The sequence below is a fragment of the Chiloscyllium plagiosum genome, unplaced genomic scaffold (assembly GCF_037043375.1).
Source record: "Chiloscyllium plagiosum isolate Xiang-an unplaced genomic scaffold, Cpla_swu_hap1 HiC_scaffold_22, whole genome shotgun sequence".
Lineage (NCBI taxonomy): Eukaryota > Metazoa > Chordata > Chondrichthyes > Orectolobiformes > Hemiscylliidae > Chiloscyllium > Chiloscyllium plagiosum.
This window is the reverse complement of record NW_028270160.1, coordinates 2,513,904-2,540,807: the sequence shown is the minus strand read 5'-3', so window position 1 is coordinate 2,540,807 and position 26,904 is coordinate 2,513,904. Positions and strand designations below refer to the sequence as shown.

Genomic DNA, 26,904 nt, shown 5'->3' with positions numbered 1-26,904 from the left:
TACTTATTGGCTGTGAAGTGCTTTGCTATGTTCTGACATCATGAAAGTTATTACAATTACATTTCTGTATTGGATGATTATTTTGATAGAGGAAGTTTGCAGAGATATGGGGAAAAGGTAGGAGATTAGCATAACTTCGTGGGTCTAGTGTCAGCTTGATGGGCTGAATGTCCCCCTGAGCTGTCATAATTGTGTTAAGACTGAAAGAGATTACATAAACCAGTCTCCAGAGAGATTCCTCGGATGGCAGGATGGATGTCTGAAGAGAAACTGGATTAGAGTATATTCACTGAAGTTTGGAAGAATGAGGAGTGATCTCATAGACACCTATGCAATTCTAACAGGACAAGACAAGGTAAACACTGGAAGAACGTACCTGATGATTGAGGAGTTCAGAACCACGGATCACAGACTAAGGATACAGACTATTCCACTAAGGACTGAGGTGAAGAGAAATGTCTTCACTGTGAGACTGGTGAGCCTGTGGAATTCTCTGCTCCTGAAAGTAGTTGAGGCCATACAGTGAATGTTGATAAAGGTCTTAAGTCTAAAGTGATTACATGCTATGGGAGAAAACAGGCAGAGGGTACCAAGTTGGATGATCAACAATGATCATGTTGTACGGCACAGCAGGCTTGATGGGCCAAATGGCCTACTATTTTCTGTTTCTGTGTAGGCATATCTTTGCATTCTTGACAGCATTTATTTTGTCCCTGGCTGAGGAAGGGTGGAATTGTTTTCCATTCTTTATTCAAACGCTTCCCTCATTTGGTCGCAACAAATTTGATTTGAAAACGTTCCCTTCCATCTTAGATTTATGTTTTACAGGAGCCAATTTATTCAGAATTTAGTTTAATAACTATGAAAATAATAGTGAATTATGACAAAAAAAACCCAACTGTAGCCCCAGTCTCGATATGCTAGCTTGTGGTTCAGGTTCTCCTGTGCTAAAATATGCTGTGAGGGGGACACAGCTAAGAACTTCTGTCCATCGTACTGCATGTGCACACAGCAGACCCTCTTGTAAACTGCCTGATTACGCTGAATGGTAAAATATAGTGCTTTCAAAAATCTAAAACTTATTCTGTGGAACTCTCTTGATATAAAAGGTACTTTTGTGCTGTCCATCTTCTCAGGATGAATTTATTTTAGAGCTCGTAATGCATAAATCAGCGCATGACTCTGATATGGCCTAGCAAGCCATAAAGTTGGATCAATTCCTATGAAGCCTCAACATCAACCCAGGCACCAGAAAGGACAACATCAGAAGCAGCCTTGTCGACTCTACAAAGTTGTCCTTATGAATATTTGGGGGCCAGTGCCAAAATTGAGAAATTGCAATAGCTTGCTCTGGTCATATTCATGGAATTCAAAGTCTGTGAGAAGATTTGTATCTCGGGTGCTCGTTGTTGTGGTTCTGTTCGCCGAGCTGGGAATTTGTGTTGCGGTATATTGGGTCCAGGTCGATGTGCTTATTGATTGAATCTGTGGATGAGTGCCATGCTTCTAGGAATTCCCTGGTTGTTCTCTGTTTGGCTTGTCCTACAATAATAGTAATGTTGTCCCAGTCGAATTCATGTTGCTTGTCAGCTGCGTGTGTGGCTACTAAGGATAGCTGTTTGTGTCGTTTTGCGGCTAGCACTGAGGATGTCACCTAGACGGGACGAAACGTCTGCAACACAAATTCCCAGCTCGGCGAACAGAACCACAACAATATTCATGGAATCATACAATCTTACAGACAATGTCCCAGACACTGCCGTCAACATCTTTGAATATGTTTTGTCCCATTGGCAGAATAGACCCAGTAGAGGTGGCAGCATAGCGGAGTACAGCTGGGGGGAATTGTTTTGGGAGTCCTCAACATTGACTGTGGACCCTATGAAGTCTAATGGCTTCAGGTTAAACATGGGCAAGGAAGCCTCCTTCTGGTTACAATGTACTGTTCTCCCTCAGCTCATGAATTAGTACTCCTCAGTGTTGAACAACACTTAGAGGAAGCACTGAGGATGACAGGGGCAGAAAATTTACTCTGGTGGGGGATTTTAACGTCCACTACCAAGAGTAAGTTAGCAGCAGCACGACTGATTGAGCTGGCCGGGTCCTAAAGGACATAGCTGCAAGACTGGGTCTGATGGTGAGGGAAATAACGAGAGAAAAACATACTTGATCTCATGCTTATCAGTCTGTCAGCTGCACGTGCATCTGTCCATGACCATATTGGTAAGAGTGACCATCACACAGCCTTTGTGGAGAAGAGGTTTTGACTTCACATTGAGAATACCCTGCAACATATTGTATGACACTATCACCATGCTAAATGGGACAGATATTGAACAATCAAGTAACTGAAGACTGAGCACCTATGAGGTGCTGTGGGCCATCAACAACAGCAGAATGGTACTCCAGCACAACCTGCAACGTCATGGCTTGGCATATTTCCCACTCAACAATTATCATCAAGCCAGTGGATCTATCCTAGTTCAATGCATAGTGCAGGAGGACATTCCAGGAGTAGCATCACTCTAAAAATGAGGTGTCACCATACTGAAGCTACCAAACAGGACTACTTGCATGACAATCAGCAAATGATAGAAAGAGCTAAGCGATCATTACAACTAATGGATCAGATCTAAGCTCTACAGTCCTGCCACATCAAGTCGTTGAATGGTGGTGCACAATCAAATAACTCACTTGAGGAGGAGGCTCCTCAAATATCCCCATCTTCAATGTTGGAAGAACCCAACACATCAGTGCAAAAGATGAGGCTGATTTGCAGCAATCTTCAACTAGAAGTGCTGAGTAGATAATCCATCTTGGCCTTCTGCAGCAGTCCCTAGCATCATAAGACACCTGTCTTCAGCCAATTGGATTAACTCCATGTGATATCAATAAACAGGTGGAGGCACTGAATTCTGCAAAGGTTATGGGCCCTGACAACATTCCAGCAATAATACTGAAGACTTGTGCTCCAGAACCTGCCCCTTCCCGAGCCAAGCTCTTCCAATACAGTTACAACTCTAATGGAAAATTACCCAAGTATGTCCTATACATAAAAAGCAGGACAAATCTAACCTAACCAATTACTGCCCTGTTGGTCTACTTTTGATCATTAGTAAAGTGGTAGAAGGTGTCATCAGCAGCACTATCAAGCAGCACCTGCTCAGCAATAACCTGTTCAGTGTTGCCCACTTAGGGTTCTGTCAGGGTCACTCAGCTTCTGACCTCATTGGAACCATTACAAACATGGTCAAAAGAAGTGAATTCTAGAGGTGAAGTGCAGTCCTTAACGTCAACACTGAATTTGACTGTGGCATCCAAGAGCCCTAGCAAAACTTGAATTAATGGTTATCGAGGGCAAACTCTCCCATGGTCGCAGTCATACCTGGCACATAGGAAGATGATTGGTGGAGATCAGTCATCTCGGCTCCAGGACATCTCTGCAGGAGTTCCTCAGGGTAGTGTCTTCAGCCCGACCATCTTCAGCTGCTTCAACAATGGCGTTCCGTCCATCATAAGGACAGAATTTGGGACGTTTGTTGATGATTACCCTTCGCGACTCCTCCGATACTGAAGCAGTCTATGTTCAAATGCAACAAAATTTGGACAATATCCAGGCTGGGGCTGACAAATGCCAAGTAAAATTTGTTCCATAGAAATGTCAGACAATGACCATCTCCAGTAAGAAATAATCTGACACCACCCCTTGAAATTTAATGGTGTTGCCATCACTATATCCCCACTGTCACTATCCTGGGCGTCACCATGACCAGAAATGCAACTGGACTTGCTGTATTAACAGTGGTACAAGAGCAGGTCAAAGGCTAGGGATATTGTGGCTAGTAACTTACCACCTGAATCACCAAAGCCTGTCCATCATCTACAAGGCGGGAGTGTATGGAAAACAGGAGAACCTCGATTACCTGAATGAGAGGGGTGGGCACTATTTCGTTCATTAATTGATTATTCGGTTAATCGATTCAGTGCCTTTCCTGGTGGGGCTTGAAGTTTTCTATTAAGTCTGCTCTCTGTTCAGACTAGGCAGCAGCACACCATGCCTGAGGCCCCACACCCCCCAACCCCTGTCCAATACCATCCCCCACCTCACCCAGCCACGTCCAACACTGCCCCTCCCCCCCCCCCCAACCAATATCCAACTCTGCCCCTGACTGCCCCGCAACCCTGTCCAACACTGCCCCCACCAGCCCCACAACCCTGTCGAATTCCGCCCCTGTCTGCCCCCCAACCCTGTCCAACACTGCCCCCCCACCCAACCCCAACACTGCCCTCCAACCCCTTTCAACACCGCTCCCGCATGCCATTCAACACCACCACCCCAACCCCATCCAACACTGCCCCCCATCTGCCCTCCAACACCGCCCACCTTTCAACACTGTCCTCCAACACCACCCACCCTCCAACTGCCCCAAACCCGTCCAACAATGCCCCACAGCCTGCCCTATAAGCACCGCCCCACTCCCTGTCCCCCAACCCTGTCTAACACCGCCGCACTGCACGCCCTACAGCACCGCCCCACTACACGCCCTCCAACACTCCCCCGCCTGCCTCCCAAACCCATCCAGCAACCCCCCCCGCCTGCCTCCCAAACCCCTCCAACACTGCCCCACTGCACGCCCTCCAACACTGCCACCCCCGCCTGCCCTTGTGTAGAACTTCAGGGAAAGTGTAGGGAGAGGGGATGGAGGTTAGGAGGTCAGTCATTTAGAGGTGGTGCCTGTGCTCCCATCAGTCCAGCACTGTTCTCGGCAGCTCTTTTAATCATTGTAAACAAAAGACGCAGTCAGTGTTGGACACATGTCTTTGATGTAATGTTTCTGTTGGGACCTCGAGATCTCCTTCAGATAATCCGATTTCTGATAATTGGTATTCCGACAATCAAGGTTCCTCTGTACTCCTGACTTGCCTAAATGAGCGGCTTTGACACCATCCCAGACACAGCCCACTTGATCGGTGCTGCATTCGCAAACATCCACCACTGAAACGCGACAGCTGTGTGTACTATTAACAGGAAATGCTGCAGAAATTCACTCACGATCTTAGATAATACCTTCCAAACCTGTGACCCCTTCCAATTGAAGGGCAAGGCTTCTGGTAAGAAAACAGTGGAGCAGGGCTTCTATAAAATAGCAATAAAACAAGGCATAGAAATAAAGGAAATATCTAACTTTACAGTAGTGCTTCTTAAGTGCACCTTCATGGACACTTGGCCACATCACCATTGCTGGAATGAAGGTCACTTCCACTGCTGCCCTCACCACTGAGTCCTCGCTGAACTTCTCTAATACAGGACCACTGAGGGTATCAGTTTATCTCTATGTTCTTCCTTAATTTCTATGTTTTGTTCATCTCTGATGAAGGGTTTTTGCCCAAAACATCAATTCTCCTGTCCTTTGGATTATTCGGTTAATCGATTCAGTGCCTTTCCTGGTGGGGCTTGAAGTTTTCTATTAAGTCTGCTCTCTGTTCAGACTAGGCAGCAGCACACCATGCCTGAGGCTCCGCACCGAATAATTAACCGAATAATTCTCCTGCCTGACCTGTTGTGGTTTTCCAGAACCACAATCTCTACTCTAATCTCCAGCATCTGCAGTTCTCACTTTCACCTAGTACGGCTTCTAAGCTCAGTGCTTGTCTGCTCTGTTTGCTTTTCTTTTCATTCCTTTGCTATTTTTATTTCTGTCTGCTTTTTAAATTCTATTTTATTTTGTTTACTTCTTGGTAACTAGTTTGTTGTGGTAATGGTGTTGGTGGTGACTGGGCCCAGCAGTGCATGCTGGAGTGGGCCCAGCAGTGTGGACTGTTGGCAGTGTTAGAGTTTGGGTTCCGGACAGCTTCTACATTGATGAAGTGATTCTTGTGCTAGTTCATGGCTGCTGCTGCGGAGGCAAGTTTGGGTTCCTGGTGATGCTCAGTACGAGACCTGGTAGCATGAGCTGAATCTGCATCGGCGAAGTATGCCCAAAACTGACTTATGGTGGCAGTGGAGTCAGGTTTGAGGTGATGTGGTAGCCAGTGGCATCATGGCTCTGCATTGGTGAGATGTGCCTGAAGCAGACTCATAGCGATAGCAGAGTCTGGTTTGGGCTGATGCTGTTCCTGTTGGCTTCGGTGGTTCTGTATTGGAAAAGTCTAGTGAGCGCTCATAGTGGTGAATGCATTTATGGAAGTGACTTTTATTCCAGCGGTGGTGAAGTGTCCATGATGGGGCACTGAAGAAGCAATACTGTAAAGTTAGACACTTCTTTTATTTCTATGTTTTGTTTTTATTTTTGTATTTTTAAGAGGATGCTGGAGAATGGTGACACTGTACAAAACTTTTCACTGTACTTTGTCACATGTATCTTGCTACAATAAATAAACCAAATCAAATCGCTAGATGCATGGGAACACCTCCACCTGGAAGTTTGCCTCTAAGCAACTCACCATTTTGAATTGGAATACATCACCGTTCCCGTCGCCAGGTCAAAATCCTGGCGTTCCTCCCATGATCAACCTACAGCATGTGGACTGCAGCAGTTCAGGAAGACAGCTCACCACCACCTTCTTGAGGGCAACAAATGCTGGCCATCCAGTAGTTGGCCATGTGCCATGAATGAATAAAACGGGATGACTGCCGGTCCAGTTGTGAGGTTTTTCTATATTTGACATTAGGCATTAGTTTTAGGTGTTTCTGTTTATTTTAGGTTGCGCGTAGTAAGGTTGGTGTTGTTGAGAGTGTGGTGCTGGAAACGCACAGCAGGTCAGGAAGTATCCAAGGAGGAGAATTGACGTTTCGGGCAAAAACCCTTCAGGAAGCTATTCCTGATGAAGTATTTTTGCCCGCAATGTTGATTCTCCTGCTCCTTGGATGCTGCCTGACCTGCTGTGCTTTTCCAGCACCACACACTCTCGACTCTGATCTCCTGCATCTGCAGTCCTCACTTTCTCCAAGATTGGTGGTGTTCTTTGCACAATAAAACACCACAGTTCAGGTGCCCAGATGCGAATATCTTTGGCCAAATACCAAAAATACCTCCAGTCATGCTGACCTACTTTAGTTAGTAGCAACCTTACTTTATTGTCCTATACTTTTGTTACATCAATAATACATGAGAATAAGCAGTGTTTGAAAACAATAAAATGTAAAATGCATTAAATTGCAAAATAGCAATCCAGCTCACTAGCCAACAGAATGTTGCTTTGATTCTGTGGCTGAAATGACTGAACTCATTGATTTGAGGCTCTGTCCTTTTATCTAGTATTTTATGGTGTAGTTTGGGTATTGTTTAAAATAAAGATAATTGAAGCAGACATTTACTAGAGCACTTTCAAACTTCAAAGGGTTTTCAGAATGCTTGAAACAAACCAGAATGCAAAACATTGCTTCTAGTATTCAATGAAGCTGTAAGATAAATTGACATGTAGACTGCAATAGACTAAAAGTGTTCAAGACAAAATGTCCAAATTGATTTTTGTGTATGCCTTACAGCATATGAGGTACATGAGATTAGACCATCCGTCCATACAGGCCTGTTCTCACACTCTTAGATAGCCGATCTATGTATTGACTCCCAGCATACTGCATTAGTTCTGTAAACCTTAATACAGTTTGTAGGCAAAAGAAAATCCATTACTGTGTTGCAAGTATTCAGTTGACCTTATCTAAATAACATTTAAAGGACATTGTTCCAGATTTACATGCATTTTTGTGTAAGAATGTGATTACTGGTTTCAATAACTGACTCCATTCAAAATACTTTACGGATGTAGCTTTGCTCGCTGAGCTGGGAGGTTCATTTCCAGACGTTTCGTCATCCTACTAGGTAACATCTTCAGTGGGCCTCAGGCAAAGCAGTTTTCATGATTCTTGCTTTCTATTTATATGTTTGGGTTGGTGACATCACCAAAAAGAAGCCCAACCATATAAATAGAAAGCAGGAATCATGTACACTGCTTTGCCTGAGGCCCACTGAAAATGTTACCTAGTAGGATGATGAAACGTCTGGAAATGACTCTCCAGAACTTCAACCTGAGCTACAAATCTTCTCAAAATTCGCTAAAATACTTTGATACCTATCACTTCAGAATAGTTCCATTAGCAGCAGATGTGCCCTCAGCAGTACTTTCAATGAGTGTTAAAGCTCAAAGTACTCTCTCCAGATAAAATATGTAATTTTGCTGCTGTGTGTTTTTCACTGATCTAAAGGCACATTATGAAAAAAAAACAACTTGCATTTGCTGGTTCTGAAACCTTGGTGATATCATTAGAAGGACGTGCTGATGCAGTTAAATGAAATAATGTGGGAGGAAACTTATGGCACATAAACACCAACACCAATCATTTAGAATGGTTGTTTTTGTGTTGGAAATTCTGTGTAACATTGTGCACTGATGCTGTTTATATGTTACTTTTTCTTTTATATACCGTTGTTTTTTTGTGGCATAGATGTAATTGTGAATCATTATGCAGGAGATTTGAGAAAAATAGTGTTCTATATATCTGTAGATGGTAATAGGCTAATTATTAAGAAATTATATGTAGATGTTTAAGTTCAGTTTTACAGCTTATTATCACTTAGGTTTATCAGTTAGGAGACTGTATGCTCAAAGTATAAATATTTGTTTGGTAGCACAGAACATGATTGTTGCTAAAAATAAGCACATTTTGTTCAAGCTTTTTGTCTTCTACTGATCAGGATAATTTGTGAGAAATGGCAAAAGGGCAAGCAACTTTTGTACACATGAAAGAAGTACATTTGATTGGCAAATAGACAATGATGGTGTCACTATGGATAATATACCAGTTTATGATGACTGGCAGTTAACTGCCAAATTTCATTAAGCATTAAAACCAGGCAAATTGACTCTGGTCAAGGAACTGCCCTGAAAAATGAACCAAAGAATGGCTGTCTGCTATTTTGTTGTGTTGAAAACGTATGCTCTCTGTACAAGTTATTCCTGTTTGCAAAGAGCAGGGCCCTATCTACCAATCTTTGTGGTTTCCAGTACATGCATGTGCACAATACTGCACTTTGACTAACAGCGCATTATTCTTTGAAGTTGGGGCAATGGGATAAATGTTCTCCAAGTGTGGGATCATATCTAATAGTGGAAAGTGTGTGGCACGTTCTACAGCACAAACTGGTTACAGACATGTTATCAGTGAACAACCAAAGAGATATATTGTGATTCAAGTTTGCATTGTTATAATTCGAAGTGATTGGACATGTGGATCATGGCCCATGCAAAGTTCGCTGTGGTTATTGCCGCTAATGGCTATGTCTATTCTGCAGCGTCCAAGCTTAGAATAATATCTCCTGTTTGTGACAGACTGGGCTCATGAGAGCAACACAACTGTTTATTGAAAGGAAGAATAATACTTTAAAAACAAAAGTTATATCCTCTCCTTTCAGTAGCAGGTTTCTACTACTGAAGGGTACCTTTTGTCAATATCTTAGGTTTAGAAGACAGGTTGTCCTAAAGTTGTATTACTTGCTTCATAATGACATCTGTATAGCATTTTGGTCAGAATTGGTTGCTGCTGTAAAACTGAAGTTTATTATGGCATTAAGCATTCATGGTAGTGAAACATTTAGTCTTATTCAGGAGTGACATTTTACACATACAGTACAATCTCGATTATTCAAATATCGATTATCCGAACAAGATCTCAAGGTCCCATAAAAATAGCATTAGGCACCTCAGCATTCAATTAGCAATTAAATGGCATTATGGCGTGCATTACCGGATAACTGAGAAATGCTCAATAACCGGCTCTCATAAATTACCGGTTGTTTACAATCAGACCGGTTATCAGAGCGATCGATTATCCAAACAAAATACATTAGGATTCCCTAATACACTCGACCTGTAAGGTTGTCTTGGTTTGTTCCGGAGATCGTACTCTGTGGTAATCTGGAATACAAAACTCTTACAGATAGTTTAGATTAAGTTATTACCTTTTATGTACCAATGGCATCATTGTTGCAATATAACATAGATGCTTACACTTATACAGAAATTGGGACTGAGATTACAAAAAAACCCATATGTCCCTTAAGCAGCAATAAAATGGCAAAAGTTTGTAGAGGAAGAGAAACTAATTGGCAGGTCTGAGTATGCTTAGCTAAACCAGGCCAGGCCAAATGCATAAATCCTTGAAAGTTTCCACCCAGGTTGATAAGGTTGTTAAGAAGGCATATGGTGTGTTGGTGTTGATTGGTAAGGGGATTGAGATTCGGAGCCACAAGGTCATGCTTCAGCTGAACAAGACACTGGTAAGGCTGCACCTGGATATTGCGTGCAGTTCTGGTTGCCGCATTATAGGAAGGATGTAGAAGCTTTGGAAAGGGTACAGAGGAGATTTACTAGGATGTTGCCTGGTATGGAAGGGTGGCCTTACGTGGAAAGGCTGAGGGAACTGAGGCTGTTTTCATTGGAGAGAAGAGGTGACTTAATTGAGACATATAAGATAATCAGAGGGTTAGATAGGGTGGACAGTGAAAGCCTTTTTCCTCGGATGGTGAAGACCAACACGAGGGGACATAGCTTTAATTTGAGGGGTGATATATATAGGACAGATATTAGGGGTAGTTTCTTCACTCAGTAGTAGGGGCGTGGAATGGGAAGCAAGGGAGGAGATTGCAGAGCCATTGGCCTTGATTTTTATGTCCTCGTTGTCTACAGGAGTAGTGCCAGAAGATTGGAGGCTAGCAAATGTGGTTCCCTTGTTCAAGAAGGGGAGTAGGGATAACCCTAGTAACTATAGGCCGGTGAGTCTCACTTCTGTTGTGGGCAAAATCTTAGAGAGAATTGTAAGGGATAGGATTTATGAACATCTGGATAGGAATAATGTGATCAAGGATAGTCAGCATGGTTTTGTGAAGGGCAGGTCGTGCCTCACAAACCTTATTGAATTCTTTGAGAAGGTGACTAAGGAGGTGGACGAGGGGAAAGCAGTAGATGTGGTGTATATGGATTTTAGTAAGGCGTTTGATAAGGTTCCCCATGGTAGACTACTGCAAAAAATACGGAGGTATGGCATTGAGGGTGAGTTGGAGGTTTGGATTAGGGGTTGGCTGGCTGGAAGAAGACAGAGGGTAGTAGTTGATGGCAAATGTTCATCTTGGAGTGCCGTCACTAGCGGTGTTCCGCAAGGATCTGTTTTGGGACCATTGCTGTTTGTCATTTTTATAAATGACCTGGAGGAGGGGTTAGAAGGTTGGGTGAGCAAGTTTGCGAATGATACGAAAGTCGGAGGAGTTGTAGACAATGAGGAAGGATATGGCAGGTTACAGCGGGATATAGATAAGCTGCAGAACTGGGCAGAAAGGTGGCAAATGGAGTTCAATGTAGCTAAGTGTGAGGTGATTCACTTTGGTAAGAGTAATAAAAAGATGGGGTACTGGGCTAATGGTCGGATACTTGGTAGTGTGGATGAGCAGAGGGATCTTGGTGTCCATGCACACAGATCTTTGAAAGTTGCCACCCAGGTAAATAGTGCGGTGAAGAAGGCATATGGCGTACTGGCTTTTATTGGAAGAGGAATTGAGTTCCAGAATACTGAAGTCATGTTGCAGTTGTATAAGACTCTGGTGCGGCCGCATCTGGAGTATTGTGTGCAGGTTTAGTCTCCATACTATAGGAAGGATGTGGAGGCACTGGAATGGGTGCAGAGGAGGTTTACCAGGATGTTGCCTGGTATGGTAGAAAGATCGTATGAGGAAAGGCTGAGGCACTTGGGGGGTTGTTTTCATTGGAGAAAAGAAGGTTTAGGGGTGACTTGATAGAGGTGTATAAGATGATTAGGGGTCGACAGTGAGAATCTTTTTCCACGTATGGAGTCAGCTATTACAAGGGGGCATAGCTTTAGAACATAGAACAATACAGCACAGAACAGGCCCTTCGGCCCACGATGTTGTGCCAAACTTCTAACCTAGATGAAGTACCCATCCATGTACCTATCCAAATGCCGCTTAAAGGTCGCCAATGATTCCGACTCTACCACTCCCACGGGCAGCGCATTCCATGCCCCCACCACTCTCTGGGTAAAGAACATCTCCCTGTTTTAAAAAATTCTCAAGGTCAGGTTCGCAGGAGAGTAGTCTGACACAGAACAAACGACCAAGAGGCGAGTCTGCTAGAATATGAGCATTTTATTCCCCGCAGCGTCGCCACAACCAGGTCTCATACTTACAACGGGTCTGGCTTATACTCACTCTACATGTTACCGGAACTGGGAGCCGTCAGTTCTCGTAGAGCGGTTGCCAACAACCCACGCTCGGCGGTTAAACGTAACCCCGGAGCAGACTCACCGAACTGGAGACTTTTCCAGCTGATATACTCTTTTCCAGATATAAACATTCATGTGAACAGCAGAGCAAGGCTAAAAAACACATTCCATTCTGGTTACATACAGATAAGAAGATTCACACGGGGAGGTGTGTAATAAGATTCACACGGGACTAAGCAACACCTCCATTCCGGTTAGATTCACACATGTATTGGGACATAATTTTAACCCTTTCACCACACTCCCCTATACCTTCCACCCTTCACCTTAAATTTATGTCCCCTTGTAACACTCTGTTGTACCCGGGGAAAAAGTTTCTGACTGTCTACTCTATCTATTCCTCTGATCATCTTATAAACCTCTATCAAGTCACCCCTCATCCTTCGCCGTTCCAACGAGAAAAGGCCGAGAACTCTCAACCTATCCTCGTACGACTTCCTCTCCATTCCAGGCAACATCCTGGTAAATCTTCTCTGCACCCTCTCCAAAGCTTCCACATCTTTCCTAAAGTGAGGCGACCAGAACTGCACACAGTACTCCAACTGTGGCCTAACCAAAGTCCTGTACAGCTGCAACATCACTTCACGACTCTTGAATTCAATCCCTCTGCTAATGAACGATAATACTCCATAGGCCTTCTTACAAACTCTATCCACCTGAGTGGCAACCTTCAAAGATCTATGTACATAGACCCCAAGATCCCTCTGTTCCTCCACCTGACTAAGAACCCTACCATTAACCCTGTATTCCGCATTCTTATTTGTTCTTCCAAAATGGACAACCTCACACTTGGCAGGGTTGAACTCCATCTGCCACTCCTCAGCCCAGCTCTGCATCATATCTAAGTCCCTCTGCAGCCGACAACAGCCCTCCTCACTGTCCACAACTCCACCTATCTTCGTATCATCTGCAAATTTACTGACCCACCCTTCGACTCCCTCATCTAAGTCATTAATAAAAATTACAAACAGCAGAGGACCCAGAACTGATCCCTGCGGAACTCCACTTGTAACTGGGCTCCAGGCTGAATATTTACCATCTACCACCACTCTCTGCCTTCGACCGGTTAGCCAGTTTTCTATCCAATTGGCCAAATTTCCCTCTATCCCATGCCTCCTGACTTTCCGCATAAGCCTACCATGGGGAACCTTATCAAATGCCTTACTAAAATCCATGTACACTACATCCACTGCTCTACCCTCATCCACATGCTTGGTCACCTCCTCGAAGAATTCAATAAGACTTGTAAGGCAAGACCTACCCTTCACAAATCCGTGCTGGCTGTCCCTAATCAAGCAGTGACTTTCCAGATACTCATAAATCCTATCCCTCAGTACCCTTTCCATTACTTTGCCTACCACAGAAGTAAGACTAACAGGCCTGTAATTCCCGGGGTTATCCCTATTCCCTTTTTTGAACAGGGGCACAACATTCGTTACTCTCCAGTCCCCTGGTACCACCCCCGTTGCCAGTGAAGACGAGAAGATCATTGCCAACGGTACTGGAATTTCCTCTCTTGCTTCCCACATAATCCTAGGATATATCCAGTCAGGCCCGGGGGACTTATCTATCCTCAAGTTGTTCAAAATGTCCAACACATCTTCCTTCCTAACAGGTATCTCTTCTAGCTTACCAGTCCGTTTCACACTCTCCTCTTCTACAATACGGTCCCTCTCGTTCGTAAATACTGAAGAGAAGTACTTGTTCAAGACCTCTCCTATCTCTTCCGACTCAATACACAGTCTCCCACTACTGTCCTTGATCGGACCTACCCTCGTTCTCGTCATTCTCAGGTTTCTCACATACGCATAAAATGCCTTGGGGTTATCCTTGATCCTATCCGCCAACGATTTTTCATGCCCTCTCTTAGCTCTCCTAATCCCTTTCTTCAGGTCCCTTCTGGCTATCCTGTATCCCTCCACTGCTCTGTCTGAATCCTGTTTCCTCAACCTTATGTAAGCCTCCTTCTTCCTCTTTACCAGACATTCAACCTCTCTCGTCAACCAAGGCTCCCTCACACGACCATTTCTTTCCTGCCTGATAGGTACATACATATCATGGACACGTCGTATCTGCTCTTTGAAAAAGTTCCACATTTCCACCACATCCTTCCCTGACAGCCTATGCTCCCAACGTATGCTCCTCAAATCCTGCCTTACAGCATCGTAATTTCCCTTCCCCCAATTATAAAATCTACCTTGTTGTGCGCACCTATCTCTCTCCATAACCAAGGTGAAAGTCACAGAATTGTGGTCACCATCACCAAAATGTTCACCCACTAACAAGCCCACCACTTGTCCCGGTTCATTACCGAGTACCAAATCCAATGTGGCCTCCCCTCTGGTTGGACAATCTACATACTGCGTTAGAAAAGCTTCCTGGACACACCCACTCAAATACTAATCACTTACCTTCCCGCCCAGCTATGCGCTCCAACCTCACTTCCGCTGCTCCCACTCAAATGACCGTTGGTGATTAAAGGGTGAGTATTTATACTCACAGTTCTCCTTCCCGGCTGCCCCTCTGTTTGCCGTCACTTCCTCTGCTGCTCCCGCTCTTTTTGTGAAGAGAGAAAAAAAAACACCGCTGCCCGCTACAGGTAAGTAATTTTGAAACAAACTGTCTTACCTTAGCTGTAGTCTCCCGGGTTCGCCTTTACTCGGCCGCTGCTCCCACTCAAAAATTAAGGGGGGGGGTAGGTATAGGACAGATGTTCGGGGTAGGTTCTTTACTCAGCGAGTCGTGAGTTCATGGAATGCCCTGCCAGTAGCAGTGGTGGACTCTCCCTCATTATGGGCATTTAAGTGGGCATTGGATAGGCATATGGAGGATAGTGGGCTAGTGTAGGTTAGGTGGGCTTGGATCGGCGCAACATCGAGGGCCGAAGGGCCTGTACTGCGCTGTATTCTTCTATGAAATGAGTAGTGATTGTGTAGAATGGGCCCTTCCAAGAAATGTGGAGGAAATAAAGTGAAAAATACATGCATTTAATTTCCTTGTGATACCAGCACACTTCTTCATTATTTGGAACCAGGTATGTGGGAGCAAGAAAACTTCAACAAATTGATTGAAACCCTCTCTCACTGCTTACACTGGGCAGTGAATTTCCTCCCCAGGTGGGATCATCCTCCCTTGTTAGACCTCTTAGCACCTCAATGCTGCAGAAATGAAAAAAAAAATGATATTGAGGAGCTGGTGTTGGACTGAGGTGGATAAAGTTAAAAATCACACAACACCAGGTTATGAAGTATTCGTGCGTTTTATTTCGCTGCAGTTGTAACTTGTCCCTTTTTGTGGAAAGCTGTGATCCTTAAATAGATAGTCTTGTCAGATTTTCTATTTTGCAGGCCAACCTTTCTGGGCAGGCCTTCATTAATAGCCTAATTAAATGGTGAGGTGAGGAGATATTTCCTGCAGCATTTGTTCTTGGCTTCACTTACCATGAACCGCATGTGCACCAGCACCATGGATCAATTCAAGTCCGTTTCGACCATAAGTGCAAGTTTGGGCGAAGATAGAATTTCAACTGGTGACCTATTTGAAAGTTATAGTTCAGTCATACCAGGAAAAATGTGTTAGTGTGAAATTTTGATTATTTTCTTTGTATTAGCAAAGCACTGTGATGAATTTGAACAGTTAGAAATAGCTAGTTTTGATCCCAGGATGCTGTCAGTCCTTTTGCCTGATTTGGAAACTCTTCATAAAGATAGACTTAGGTTTATATAGCACCATTTGCACTGTAAGGATTTCCCGAATAGTTTGCAGTGAATGAAGTATTTTGTGATGAAGGAATTTCAGTGGGCAATTATGTGATCATCTTTTTCATCTGTTAATGAAGAGAGAAATATTTTCTAGGTCACCAGGGATAAATCCTTGCTCTTCAAAATAGTGCTGTGCAATCATTTCTGGTTGTCTATGAGGTAATCAAGGCCTCAGTTTAACATCTTGACTGAAAGATGTCACTTCTGACAGTGCAGTGCACCCAACTTACTGGACTGAATCAGCTTTGACCTTTCTGCTCAAGACCTGAATGAGACTTGAACCTGTAGCATTTTTAAATTTAAAAGGAAAATGTAGTCGGGTTTAAAAAATACACAAAGTATCTCAATTAATCCAAATAATTTATTTCTAACCTCTTTCCCCATTTTGGTCTGGATAATGTTTTTGTTTTCTGCTCTTGGATAGGAATTATGGTAGGATTTTGATGCGAGAAAGTTATTTTCATTGATGAGAGCTGTAGATGTAAAGGTTAAAGTGTGGGATTTAATTTTATAAAACTGAAAGCTAAAGTTACTTCCATTTCTTTTCTTCTAGGTGATTATCCAGGGTTTCCGCAGCTACAGGGATCAAACAATTGTCGATCCTTTCAGCTCCAAGCATAATGTTATAGGTAAGTTTCTGACGATGCGAGTTCAAAAAGGATTTTCCAGAATGCTTGCTTGTCTATGATAAATTTTCTTGTTAACTACTTCAAAATAATTTTATTGCTTGGTTGTGTGTTTGTATTGTAAACTCTGATACAAGATGAATCAATTTTCAACTTGTTTACATTGACAAAATTTGAAGTTAATTTGGTTATGATTAAGATTACTTTAGAATATCAATTTTGGGATTGAACTCATTAGATTCTGACTTTAAGATATTCTAAAGATGTTAAGATAAAGTTCACACAAAACAGGACTGGAGTTTCTTGTGGCTGTTAATAAGAATTTTGTCAATCTGATTTTTGATTGAATTCTTACTGTTTGGTTGCATTCTGTATTAGATGCATAATCTAGATTGCAATTTCTTTGGTTTGAGTGCCAAAAGAAAGCCTTGTCAAGGCCTTTTGATATGTTTAGTCTCCCTGTTCAGAAGTATGTAGGTGATACTTAAGCCCAGGCCGTCCGCCTCTGACAGGGGCACTACCATTGTAATTCTTGAGGTCTCAAATGTTCACCTGGGCTTCTGGATTCCTAGTCCAGTGACATTGTCACTGTCACCATTGTGCTAGTTCCATTTCAATAATAGTACTTGAAAGAGAACAGCTGTTACTTCAATTTTGATGGTAACAACAAAATTTACTGATTATTCATTTTTCTATTTGTGAAGATGTTGATGATGCAGAGTGGTTGCACGTTTGACTGTTCTCCAAAAAGCAGAAAATAGTACAGGGAAAGAATTATATTTTGGGTTAAAGAGCAGGTGTAGAATTAAAGCTGGAGTGATGAGGACTTAACTTTGAGTGTTATTCCCAAACTGAGGTTTTGAACTCTTTCAGTGTCAGGAAGATAAATGTTTAAGTAGTAATGATTGGGAAGATGAAATGCTGGTTTAAAATAGAGCGAATAAAGTTTTTACAGAATAAAGCTGTGTGGTTATTGTTTTAAGTTTGTGTTTTCTGAGACATTGCAGTTAAGGTACTCTGTTGGGGTGTAGAAAAGGGTGTGTTTCTGTATATGTTAACCAATGATTTATATCCATATGAATGTGAAAGTTGAGATGATCTGTACTCTTGCAGTTTCCCTGCTTTAGAAGGATTTTATGTATAATCATTTAGCTATTTTAATAATTATTTGTGCTTATTAAGCCTTTCAACTTGGGAGGTAAACCTTTTTGATACCCATTGTTATACTTCACTGAAGACCAATGAAATTGTTTTTCTGTTTTGTGCACTAAATCCTCATTGCTTTCTAGAGTACACTGTCAGTTGTTTCTGTGTTGAATTTTAGTCTTCAGTGGTTCTGTCATTGTTGGACTTTAAATTTACATCATCTATGCCCCTTGGGAAAGATTGATAAGCCTTTCATAGTGGAGAAGTGAAATTTCCCTTGTTCTGAACAGGGATTTAACTGTGACTTGTGTGAATGAGGAATGTAAAAATACGTCATAGAATTAGAGCACAAATCTTGATTTCTGGTTACTAAGTGATCCCATTCAGTGGATACACAATGCAATTGCATTTCTCAATCCGCCCGATAGAAGGTATTAATGAAGAAAGCTCTGACCAAGAATAGCTGTTCTCCTTGAGCTTGAGAACTTCCCTGCTATATAACGAGAGAGAACTTGACTCCCTGATAATGCTTACAATTTAATAAATGAATGCCAGCTGAGAGAAATTTAGTGAGTGAGCAAATAACAATGAAAAATACTGAGAAAACTGAGAGATGCAGCTGAAGGTTAGAAAAATGTTTGCTTTTTAATTTGTTAGTAGGAATTTTGAGAGAAATCTAACATTGGAGAGAGCAATTTTTCCATGCATACAATTTTTTAAAACATCAAGTAATATGTTTTGATGCGTGATGCAGTCAGAGCACATATTTGTCTGTTTCTGACGATCAATTTGGCCAAGTTGCCAGAGGCTGCAGCTTCGGAGCTGCCAGTCCACATCAAGTAAACTACTGAAACAAAATCACTCCAGGGCTGTGAACTTTGCTGGTTTGACCAGTGTTTCTATATTATCCTTGAGAAGGTAGTAGTGAGGTGTTTTCTTGAACCTCTGCAGTTCATAAAGTCATACAGTATAGCATGGGCCATTGGGTTTATACTGCAAAACCTATACTACTACCACATGTTTCCCACACTAAGCCCATAATCTTTAATGTTATGACACTTCAAGTGTTCATTCAAGTACTTTTTAAAGGATTGAATTCCAACTGCCATTGATCTGTCAATTTGTCCAGTGCACTCCTCCTGTAACCAAGTACCTTCTTCCTCATTGTTAACCACCTGGCCAAACCCTGTGCCACCTGCAAATGTATGTATCATTCCTTCCTCCCCCCCCCCCCCCCCCCCCCCACCACCACCCCACACACACACATGTTCCTATCTATATCATTTATGAATATCATAAGCAATAAGAGACCTCTTAGTAATCCCTGTGGATACCACTGCACACTGGGCCGCAGTCACACAAACAACCTTCTCCCATCACCCTCTGAATCCTGTCACTAAGTCAGTTTTGGATACAACTTTCTAACTTGGTGTAGTTATAGCCACAGTGCTCTTAGGGAGGAGTGTCAGGATTTTGCCCCAGTGACAGTGAAGAAATGACAATGAACTTCAAAGTCAGGATTGTGCGTGGCTTGGAAGTGATGGTATCCACTACCCTTGTCTTGTTGAGTTTGGAAAGTGCTGTCCAAGCAACCTTGGTGAATTTCTGCAATCCACCTTGTATATGTAGCAGTGTGTATCTACTAGGTTCTGGTGTTGGAGGGAGTGGATGTTTGTGGACTTGGTGCCAGTCAAGCAGGCTGCTTTGTTTTGGACAGTGTCACATGTCTTAAGTTTGTTTGGAGCTGCACTCATTTAGGCAAGTCCATCAAACTGCTTTTTAAAAATATGCTTATGGGGTGCAAGCCTCCCTGGCTGGGCCAATGTTTATTGCCCACTGCTTATATTCTTGAGAAGGTGACACGCAGCTTTCTTGAACTACTGCAGTCTCTGAGGAGACTTTTGTCTGAGTGAGAAAGAATGGCTGTATATTTCCAAGTTAAGATGGGGAATATGCAGGTGGTGGGGGTGGTATTCCCCATATATTTGCTGCCCTTGTTCTTGTAGATGGTGGTGGTCATAGATTTGGAAGGTGTGCTCATAAAGAATCTTGATTTTCTGCAATGCATCTGTAAATGCTGAAGGAAGTCAGCAGATCGGGAAAGTTTTGTGTAGAGAGAAACTGCTAATATCTAGAGTCTGATGTAACGCTTGTTCAGAACTGAAAGCGGCTGGAAAATGTTGGTTTTTATGTTGTAGACCGAGGGGGGGGGGGCGCGTAAGAGCGAAGGCAACAGATGACGAGGGTGCCCCCCAGTGTGTAAACTATCAGGCGTTGGGTTTAAGGTCAGGGGAACAAATTTACAAAGGAGCTGAAGGGTAATTTTTTTCACACCAGAATGTGTATGAATGAGCTGCCAGAGGAAGTGGTGGAGTCTGATACAGTTACAACATTTAAAAGGCATCTGTGTGGGTATATGAATAGGAAAGGTTTAGAGGGATATGGGCCAAATGCTGTAAATGAGACTAAGTCAGATTGGGATGTTCTGATCGGTGTAGACATGTTGGACCGAAGGGTCTGTTTCCGTGCTCAATGACTCTGGTTTTGTGACTCTACTCTGCACTGCTGCTTTTCAATATGTGTTGTCCATAGATCCCTCAAAGTTGCCACCCAAGTTGATAGAGTTGCTAAGAAGGTGTATGGTGTGTTGGCTTTCATTAGCAGAGGGATTGATTTTTAAGAGCCGTGAGGTTAATCTGCAGCTCAAAAGAGCCCTGGTTAGACCACGCTTGGAATATTGTGTTCAGTTTTGGTTGCCTCATAAAGATGTAGAAGCTTGAGAGATGCTGCAGAGGAGATTTACCAGGATGCTGTCTGGACTGGAGGGCTGGTCTTATGAAGAAGCGTTGAGGGAGCTAGGGCTATTGGAGCGAAGAAGGATGGGAGGTGACTTGATCGAGGTGTATCAGGTGACGAGGCATAGATAGAGTGGATAGCCAGAGACCTTTTTCCTTTGACAGAAATGTCTATCACGAGGGGGCATAACTTTAAGATGATTGGAGGAAGGCTTAGGGAAGATGTTAGAGGTAGGTCCTTCACTCAGAGTGGTGAATGTGTTGAATGCATTGCCATCGGTGGTAGTACAGTCAGATACATTAGGGACGTTTATGCAAGTATTGGATAGGCACATGGAAGATAGTACGATGAAGGGTATGTAGGTTAGTTTGATCTTAGAGTAGGATAAACAGTCGGCACAACATAGAGGGCTGAAGGACCTGTACTGTGTTGTACTGTTCTATGCTCTATGTTGTAGATGGTGGACAGGCTTTGGAGAGCCATGAAGTGAGTTATTCACTGCATGATCCCTAGCTTCTGACCTACTTTTGTAGCCACAGCATTGATATGACTCGTCCAACTCAGTTTCTGATCAATGGTAACTCCCAGGATATTGATGATGGAGAGCTGTGTGATGGTAGCACCATTGATTTCAAAGGGTAATGGATGGATTCTCTTAGAGATGGTCAGTACTTGCCATTTGAGTGGCATGAATATTACATTCCCCCTGTTATCTCAAACTGGATTTTTGTCTGCGTTTTGCTGCATTGTGAAGTGAACTGCTTCACTATCTGAAAAGTAGTGAATCATGCTGAATATTGTGCAGTTGCCAATGAATGTCCCCACCTCTAAGGTATGATGGAGGGGAGGTCTTTGATGAAGCAGCTAAAGGCGGTTGAGTCTAGGACATTATCTTGAGGAACTCCTGCATTGATCTCTTGGATTTGTTGAATTGACTTGCAGCAACTGCAACCATCTTCCTTTGTGCCAGGTATGACTGCAATCATTGGAGACATTTCTACCTGAATCCCATTTTGCTAGGAGTCCTTGATAGAACATAGAAAATAGAACATAGAAGAATACAGCGCAGTACAGGCCCTTCGGCCCTCGATGTTGCGCCGATCCAAGCCCACCTAACCTACACTAGCCCACTATCCTCCATATGCCTATCCAATGCCTGCTTAAATGTCCATAATGAGGGAGAGTCCACCACTGCTACTGGCAGGGCATTCCATGAACTCACGACTCGCTGAGTAAAGAACCTACCCCTAACGTCTGTCCTATACCTACCCCCCCCTTAATTTAAAGCTATGCCCCCTTGTAATAGCTGACTCCATATGTGGAAAAAGATTCTCACTGTCGACCCTATCTAAACCCCTAATCATCTTGTACACCTCTATCAAGTCACCCCTAAACCTTCTTTTCTCCAATGAAAACAACCCCAAGTGCCTTAGCCTTTCCTCATACGATCTTTCTACCATACCAGGCAACATCCTGGTAAACCTCCTCTGGTAAACCACCCGTTCCAGTGCCTCCACATCCTTCCTATGGTATGGCGACCAAAACTGCACACAATACTCCAGATGCGGCCGCACCAGAGTCTTATACAACTGCAACATGACCTCAGTACTCCGGAACTCAGTTCCTCTACCAATAAAAGCCAGTACGCCATATGCCTTCTTCACCGCACTATTTACCTGGGTGGCAACTTTCAAAGATCTGCCGTATTTGGTAAAATGCAGCTTTGATACCAACAGAAGTCAATCTCTCCTCAACTCCTAGAGTTTGACTCTTCTGTCCATTTTTAAACTAAGACTGTAATGAGGCAAGAGCTGAATGGTCCTAGCAGAACCCAAACTGAGAGTCAGTGAGCAAGTTGTTGCTCAGCACGTGCCGCTTCGTTTAAGCTATGTATGTCCCCTTGCTAACCAGGAGACTGTAAAAGCAAGAGCTGGACAATTACACTGTACACCAGAGGCACTATGGCTCAAACCTGTACCACCAAAAACACACTAAATCTACATTAGTCCCACTTTCCAGCACTAGGCCCATACCCTTGAATATTATGAAAAATGAAGTGCTCGACCCAAGCAATTCTTAAAGGTTTTATGGAACAACCCTTCCAGGCAGTTTTACCATGCGCCTGGGTGAAAGACATTTTTTTCAAGTCTCCTCTAGCCACCTGCGTTTCACCTTTAAAAGTGTGTCCCTTGTAACTGATCCTTCAGCTAAGGGGGATAGCTGTTTTCTATTCACCCTGTCCATTTTCCTCAAAATCTCAAACACCTCTATCAGATCCCCCCCATCAACCTTCTCTACTCTGATTAAAACAACCTGAGCTTATTCAGTTACTTTTTGTAGCTAAGATGTTCCATCCCAGGCAGCACCTTAGTGAATCTTCTCTGCACCCCTCCAATTTAATGACTTCCTTCCTATTGTGCACTGACCAGAATAGCACACAGTACTGCAGTTGTAGCCCAACCAAAGCCTTGTACAGCTCCAGTATAAACTCCCTTTTATAATCTATGCTGTGACTGACCAAGAGAAATGTTCAGTATTGCTTGACTATCCTATTAACCTGTCCTTCCTCCTTCGAAGATCTGTGGGCAAGCATCCCAAAATCCCTCTCTTCCTCATGTCCTACCATTCATTAAATAAAAATACTCCCTTGTCTTGTTACTTCCAAAGTGCATCACCTCCCACTTATATTCTGTCTGCCAGTGATCTGCCCATCTGGCCAATCCATCTATGTCTTTCTGTAATCTAAGATCACGCTCCTCGCTGTCAGCCACCAAGCCAGTTTTCAAGTCTTCTGCAAACTTACTGATCCACCCCATTATATTTCTCATTTGCATCAGTTATATCTATCTCAAACACTTACTGTCTGTTCTTGTAGTGGAATGTTTCTATAGGTGGTTGATGAGCCAATTTACCCTTGTTGTGAATGATTCTTCTGTGATTATCAAGTTCTGGAGTAAACTTGAAATTATCCCAAATGAAGGAACACTATCCACTGTGCCACAAAACCTCATATGTGGTACTTTATTATGCTGATCACTGTTGTGGTCAATTAGAGCATCTAAAGGAATGTATTGAATAATTCTGAGGCAGGTTGTGAGCTATTAATTTTTTTGTTCATAAATCTGAATTGACTGTTCATTTCAATACAATATATGGCAATAATTGTGAACAATTCACTGACAAAATGTAATGAACGTAAATGCATTATTTTGGAATGTAATCAATGTTGTAGAGTTTAAATGCTATTTTGTCTGACTTTTACTTTAGGGAAAAATACTTTAATGGAAAACTGGTTGTGTTTGGCAGAGTTTGCCACTCGTGTGTAAACTGGAGAATGTAGCTTTGTTATTCCAAATTTTTTGCCTTGTTCTGTAATTTGGTCAGTTATTTTTCATGTATATTTTCACTCAACTTTTACTTGTTCTTATGTTTTTGGAATGATAGTTTTTTTTATAGTGAAAGTAGTGGAGAGAGATAATTGTTTTAACAGCATCTAATCATATTTCTTTCTCTTCAGTTGGCCGAAATGGATCTGGAAAGAGTAACTTTTTTTATGGTAAGAGCTGACATTTTTTAATTTCAAGGATATTTTTTAAAATTTCAAAATAATTGATGTCAAGACATAAGTAGATTGATCTTGTACACACTCAAAATGCTCTCCGCTGTAGTTTGAGAATTCATGATATGAATTAAATGTATGTAAAATATTGTATTTAAACTTGAGTTTTGTATTATTGACAATAACCTTTATAAGAAACCGCTTGGTAAAGTAGTGAAGATGAAACTCTTGTTTGCATGTACTAGGGCCATAATTGAATACATGACATTTTAGATCACAGCATGCTGCTATGGAAATTCTCAGTTGAAAGTAAAGTTGAGGGAAAGAATCTTAGAAAAGTAGTTCCTTTTGTTGCTTTTTTTGAATGTACTTGTGTGAAGGCTACAGAATGGTGTTAGCATGAAGAGGAGAAAGTGAGGACTGCAGATGCTGGAGATCAGAGCTGAAAATGTATTGCTGGAAAAGCGCAGCAGGTCAGGCAGCATCCAAGGAACAGGAGAATCGACGTTTCGGGCATAAGCCCTTCTTCAGGAATTAGAACATAGAACATAGAAAAATACAGCGCAGTACAGGCCCTTTGGCCCTCGATGTTGCGCTGATCCAAGCCCACCTAACCTACACTAGCCCACTATCCTGCATATGCCTATCCAATACCCGTTTAAATGCCCATAAAGAGGGAGAGTCCACCACTGCTCTGGCAGGGCATTCCATGAACTCACGACTCGCTGAGTAAAGAATCTACCCCTAACATCTGTCCTATACCTATCACCCCTTAATTTAAAGCTATGCCCCCTCGTAATAGCTGACTCCATTGTATGTAATGAAGACTCCTGTCAGGTTTCTTCAGTCTGGTGAGATTTCTGGAGTTGAGAAAGCATGAAATACTAGTATAAAGCAAATGATAAACAAGATGCCTTCTGTTTTTCAGGCTTTTAAAATTTTTCAAATGGCAAATATTATAAATTGCTATATGGAAGAACATGCAGGTGGCTACTTGGGTAGTGCTAAAAGTTTATGGAAAATTTTCAGAATTGAAGTTTCATATTTCTGTCCTAGGATTCAGTTTAGATAAATTATTTACAGTAAAAGATGCAGCAATTAGATTTAATTTTAGATTGTACAAGATGAAATTACATTGTTAGGATTGCAAACTTTCAGGTTCTGTTTAGAATCAAGTGAGTACCTACAAAACAGGACTTTTCAACATTCTAATTTCACTTGTATGGTTAATCCTGCAGCTTCTCTTGTACCGTAGCATATTATGATATTTGGTTTGCTGATGCATATTTGATACCAGCCTGAAACTTATTGAAGGTCTATTGTTGCTGGAATATTGAACTGACTCTGTTGCCCTTCATTGAGTAGTAGTGTATCCATTTTGAATAACATTTTTCTCTCTCTCCTCCCACTTTCCATTTTTCCTGATTCTTTTACCTCTCGTTTGCAGCAATTCAGTTTGTGCTTAGTGATGAGTTCAGTCACCTTCGCCCAGAGCAGAGACTTGCTCTACTTCATGTAAGTATTCCTGCCAAAATATTAAAATGACATTCATATCAAATGTATTGTGTTATAACTAACATTATTTTGTTTTGCAGAAATTAATCTACGTGTTTGTTACCTTTAAGTATTGTGAATTATTGTGGGGCACTTGATGGTCCGTGGTGAACCAAAGACTCCAAACACCCAAGAATATAATATGTAGGCTATTTTTATTACCATCAGGAAGGGTAGAATGCATGGAAAGATTTGTTGAAATATGGACTCAAAATTAGCACTGCTTTTTTCCCCACAAATGCTGTCAGAAGTGCTGAATTTCTGTTTTATACCGATTTTGCTAAACTGATTTGACTGTTAAAGCATTTTTCCAAAGTGTTGAGAAATTGTGTGGAGGAAGTCGTTAGGCTATTTTGTTAAACTTTTCCCAGAAAAAAAAAGTGTATTGTAATGTTTGCTACTGCAGTGAGGGGCACTTACAAGGAAGCACAAGAAGTTGACTGACTGCATTAAAGTGGCGATTTTTTTTTGCCTGACCAATATCTAAGAGATTTGAACTTTTTGCAAATCCACAGGTCTGGCCTTTGCTATATTGTCGCAAGGCCAGCTGTCGCCTTCCATGTTGAAGGAAATCATGCAGAGATTCGAGCTTAAAACTTTAAGCTATGAAGGCAGTCAAATGGAAAAGAGCAGCTTGGGGTGGTCCTGTCAGGGCAAAGAGAAGTTTCTCTCTGTTCCACCATTCCCTAGTCTTTATGTTAGTCCAGAACTGACTGTCAGGAAACGTATGGATCATGAGTTCCTAATCAGTATAAAGCTCCTTTCTATTCTACTTGGCACACTTCCACAATAGCAGTAGTAAGCATAAGTAACATGGAGTCATTGTAGTATTGATTTTTATGCAGAAATATCATGCCTTTATCAGCTGATGTTTCTAGACTGCAGCAGTTCTAAGATGTATAGGTTTGCAAGAATTTTGATTTCACAAACAAGTTGGATAAAAGGGGATTGCCATTGAAAGTGTTTTGTGAGATTTTGAAATGAAAATTAACTTCATAATCAGTGCTGGCAATGAAAATAATGTTGGGTGCTTATTTGGTTGCGACCAGGTTGAACATTGGATGCCGAATTAACTTCCATATATTTCATAAATATACAGGCAAATAAACATGAGTTAATTACAATACCATCTGGCATTAAATCGTATGATTGTTTGAGATTAGGTGAATA

General features: G+C 42.2%; 1 protein-coding gene across 1 annotated transcript in view; it reads left to right on the top strand.

The window, feature by feature from the left end:
* Positions 1-26,904, top strand: part of smc3 (structural maintenance of chromosomes 3) — a 126,833-nt gene that overhangs the window by 8,824 nt on the left and 91,105 nt on the right. The window contains exons 2-4 of the mRNA XM_087998711.1: positions 16,607-16,682; positions 24,139-24,177; positions 25,628-25,695. Of these exons, the coding sequence (XP_087854837.1) occupies positions 16,607-16,682; positions 24,139-24,177; positions 25,628-25,695 (183 nt within the window). The remainder of the gene's footprint in view (positions 1-16,606; positions 16,683-24,138; positions 24,178-25,627; positions 25,696-26,904) is intronic.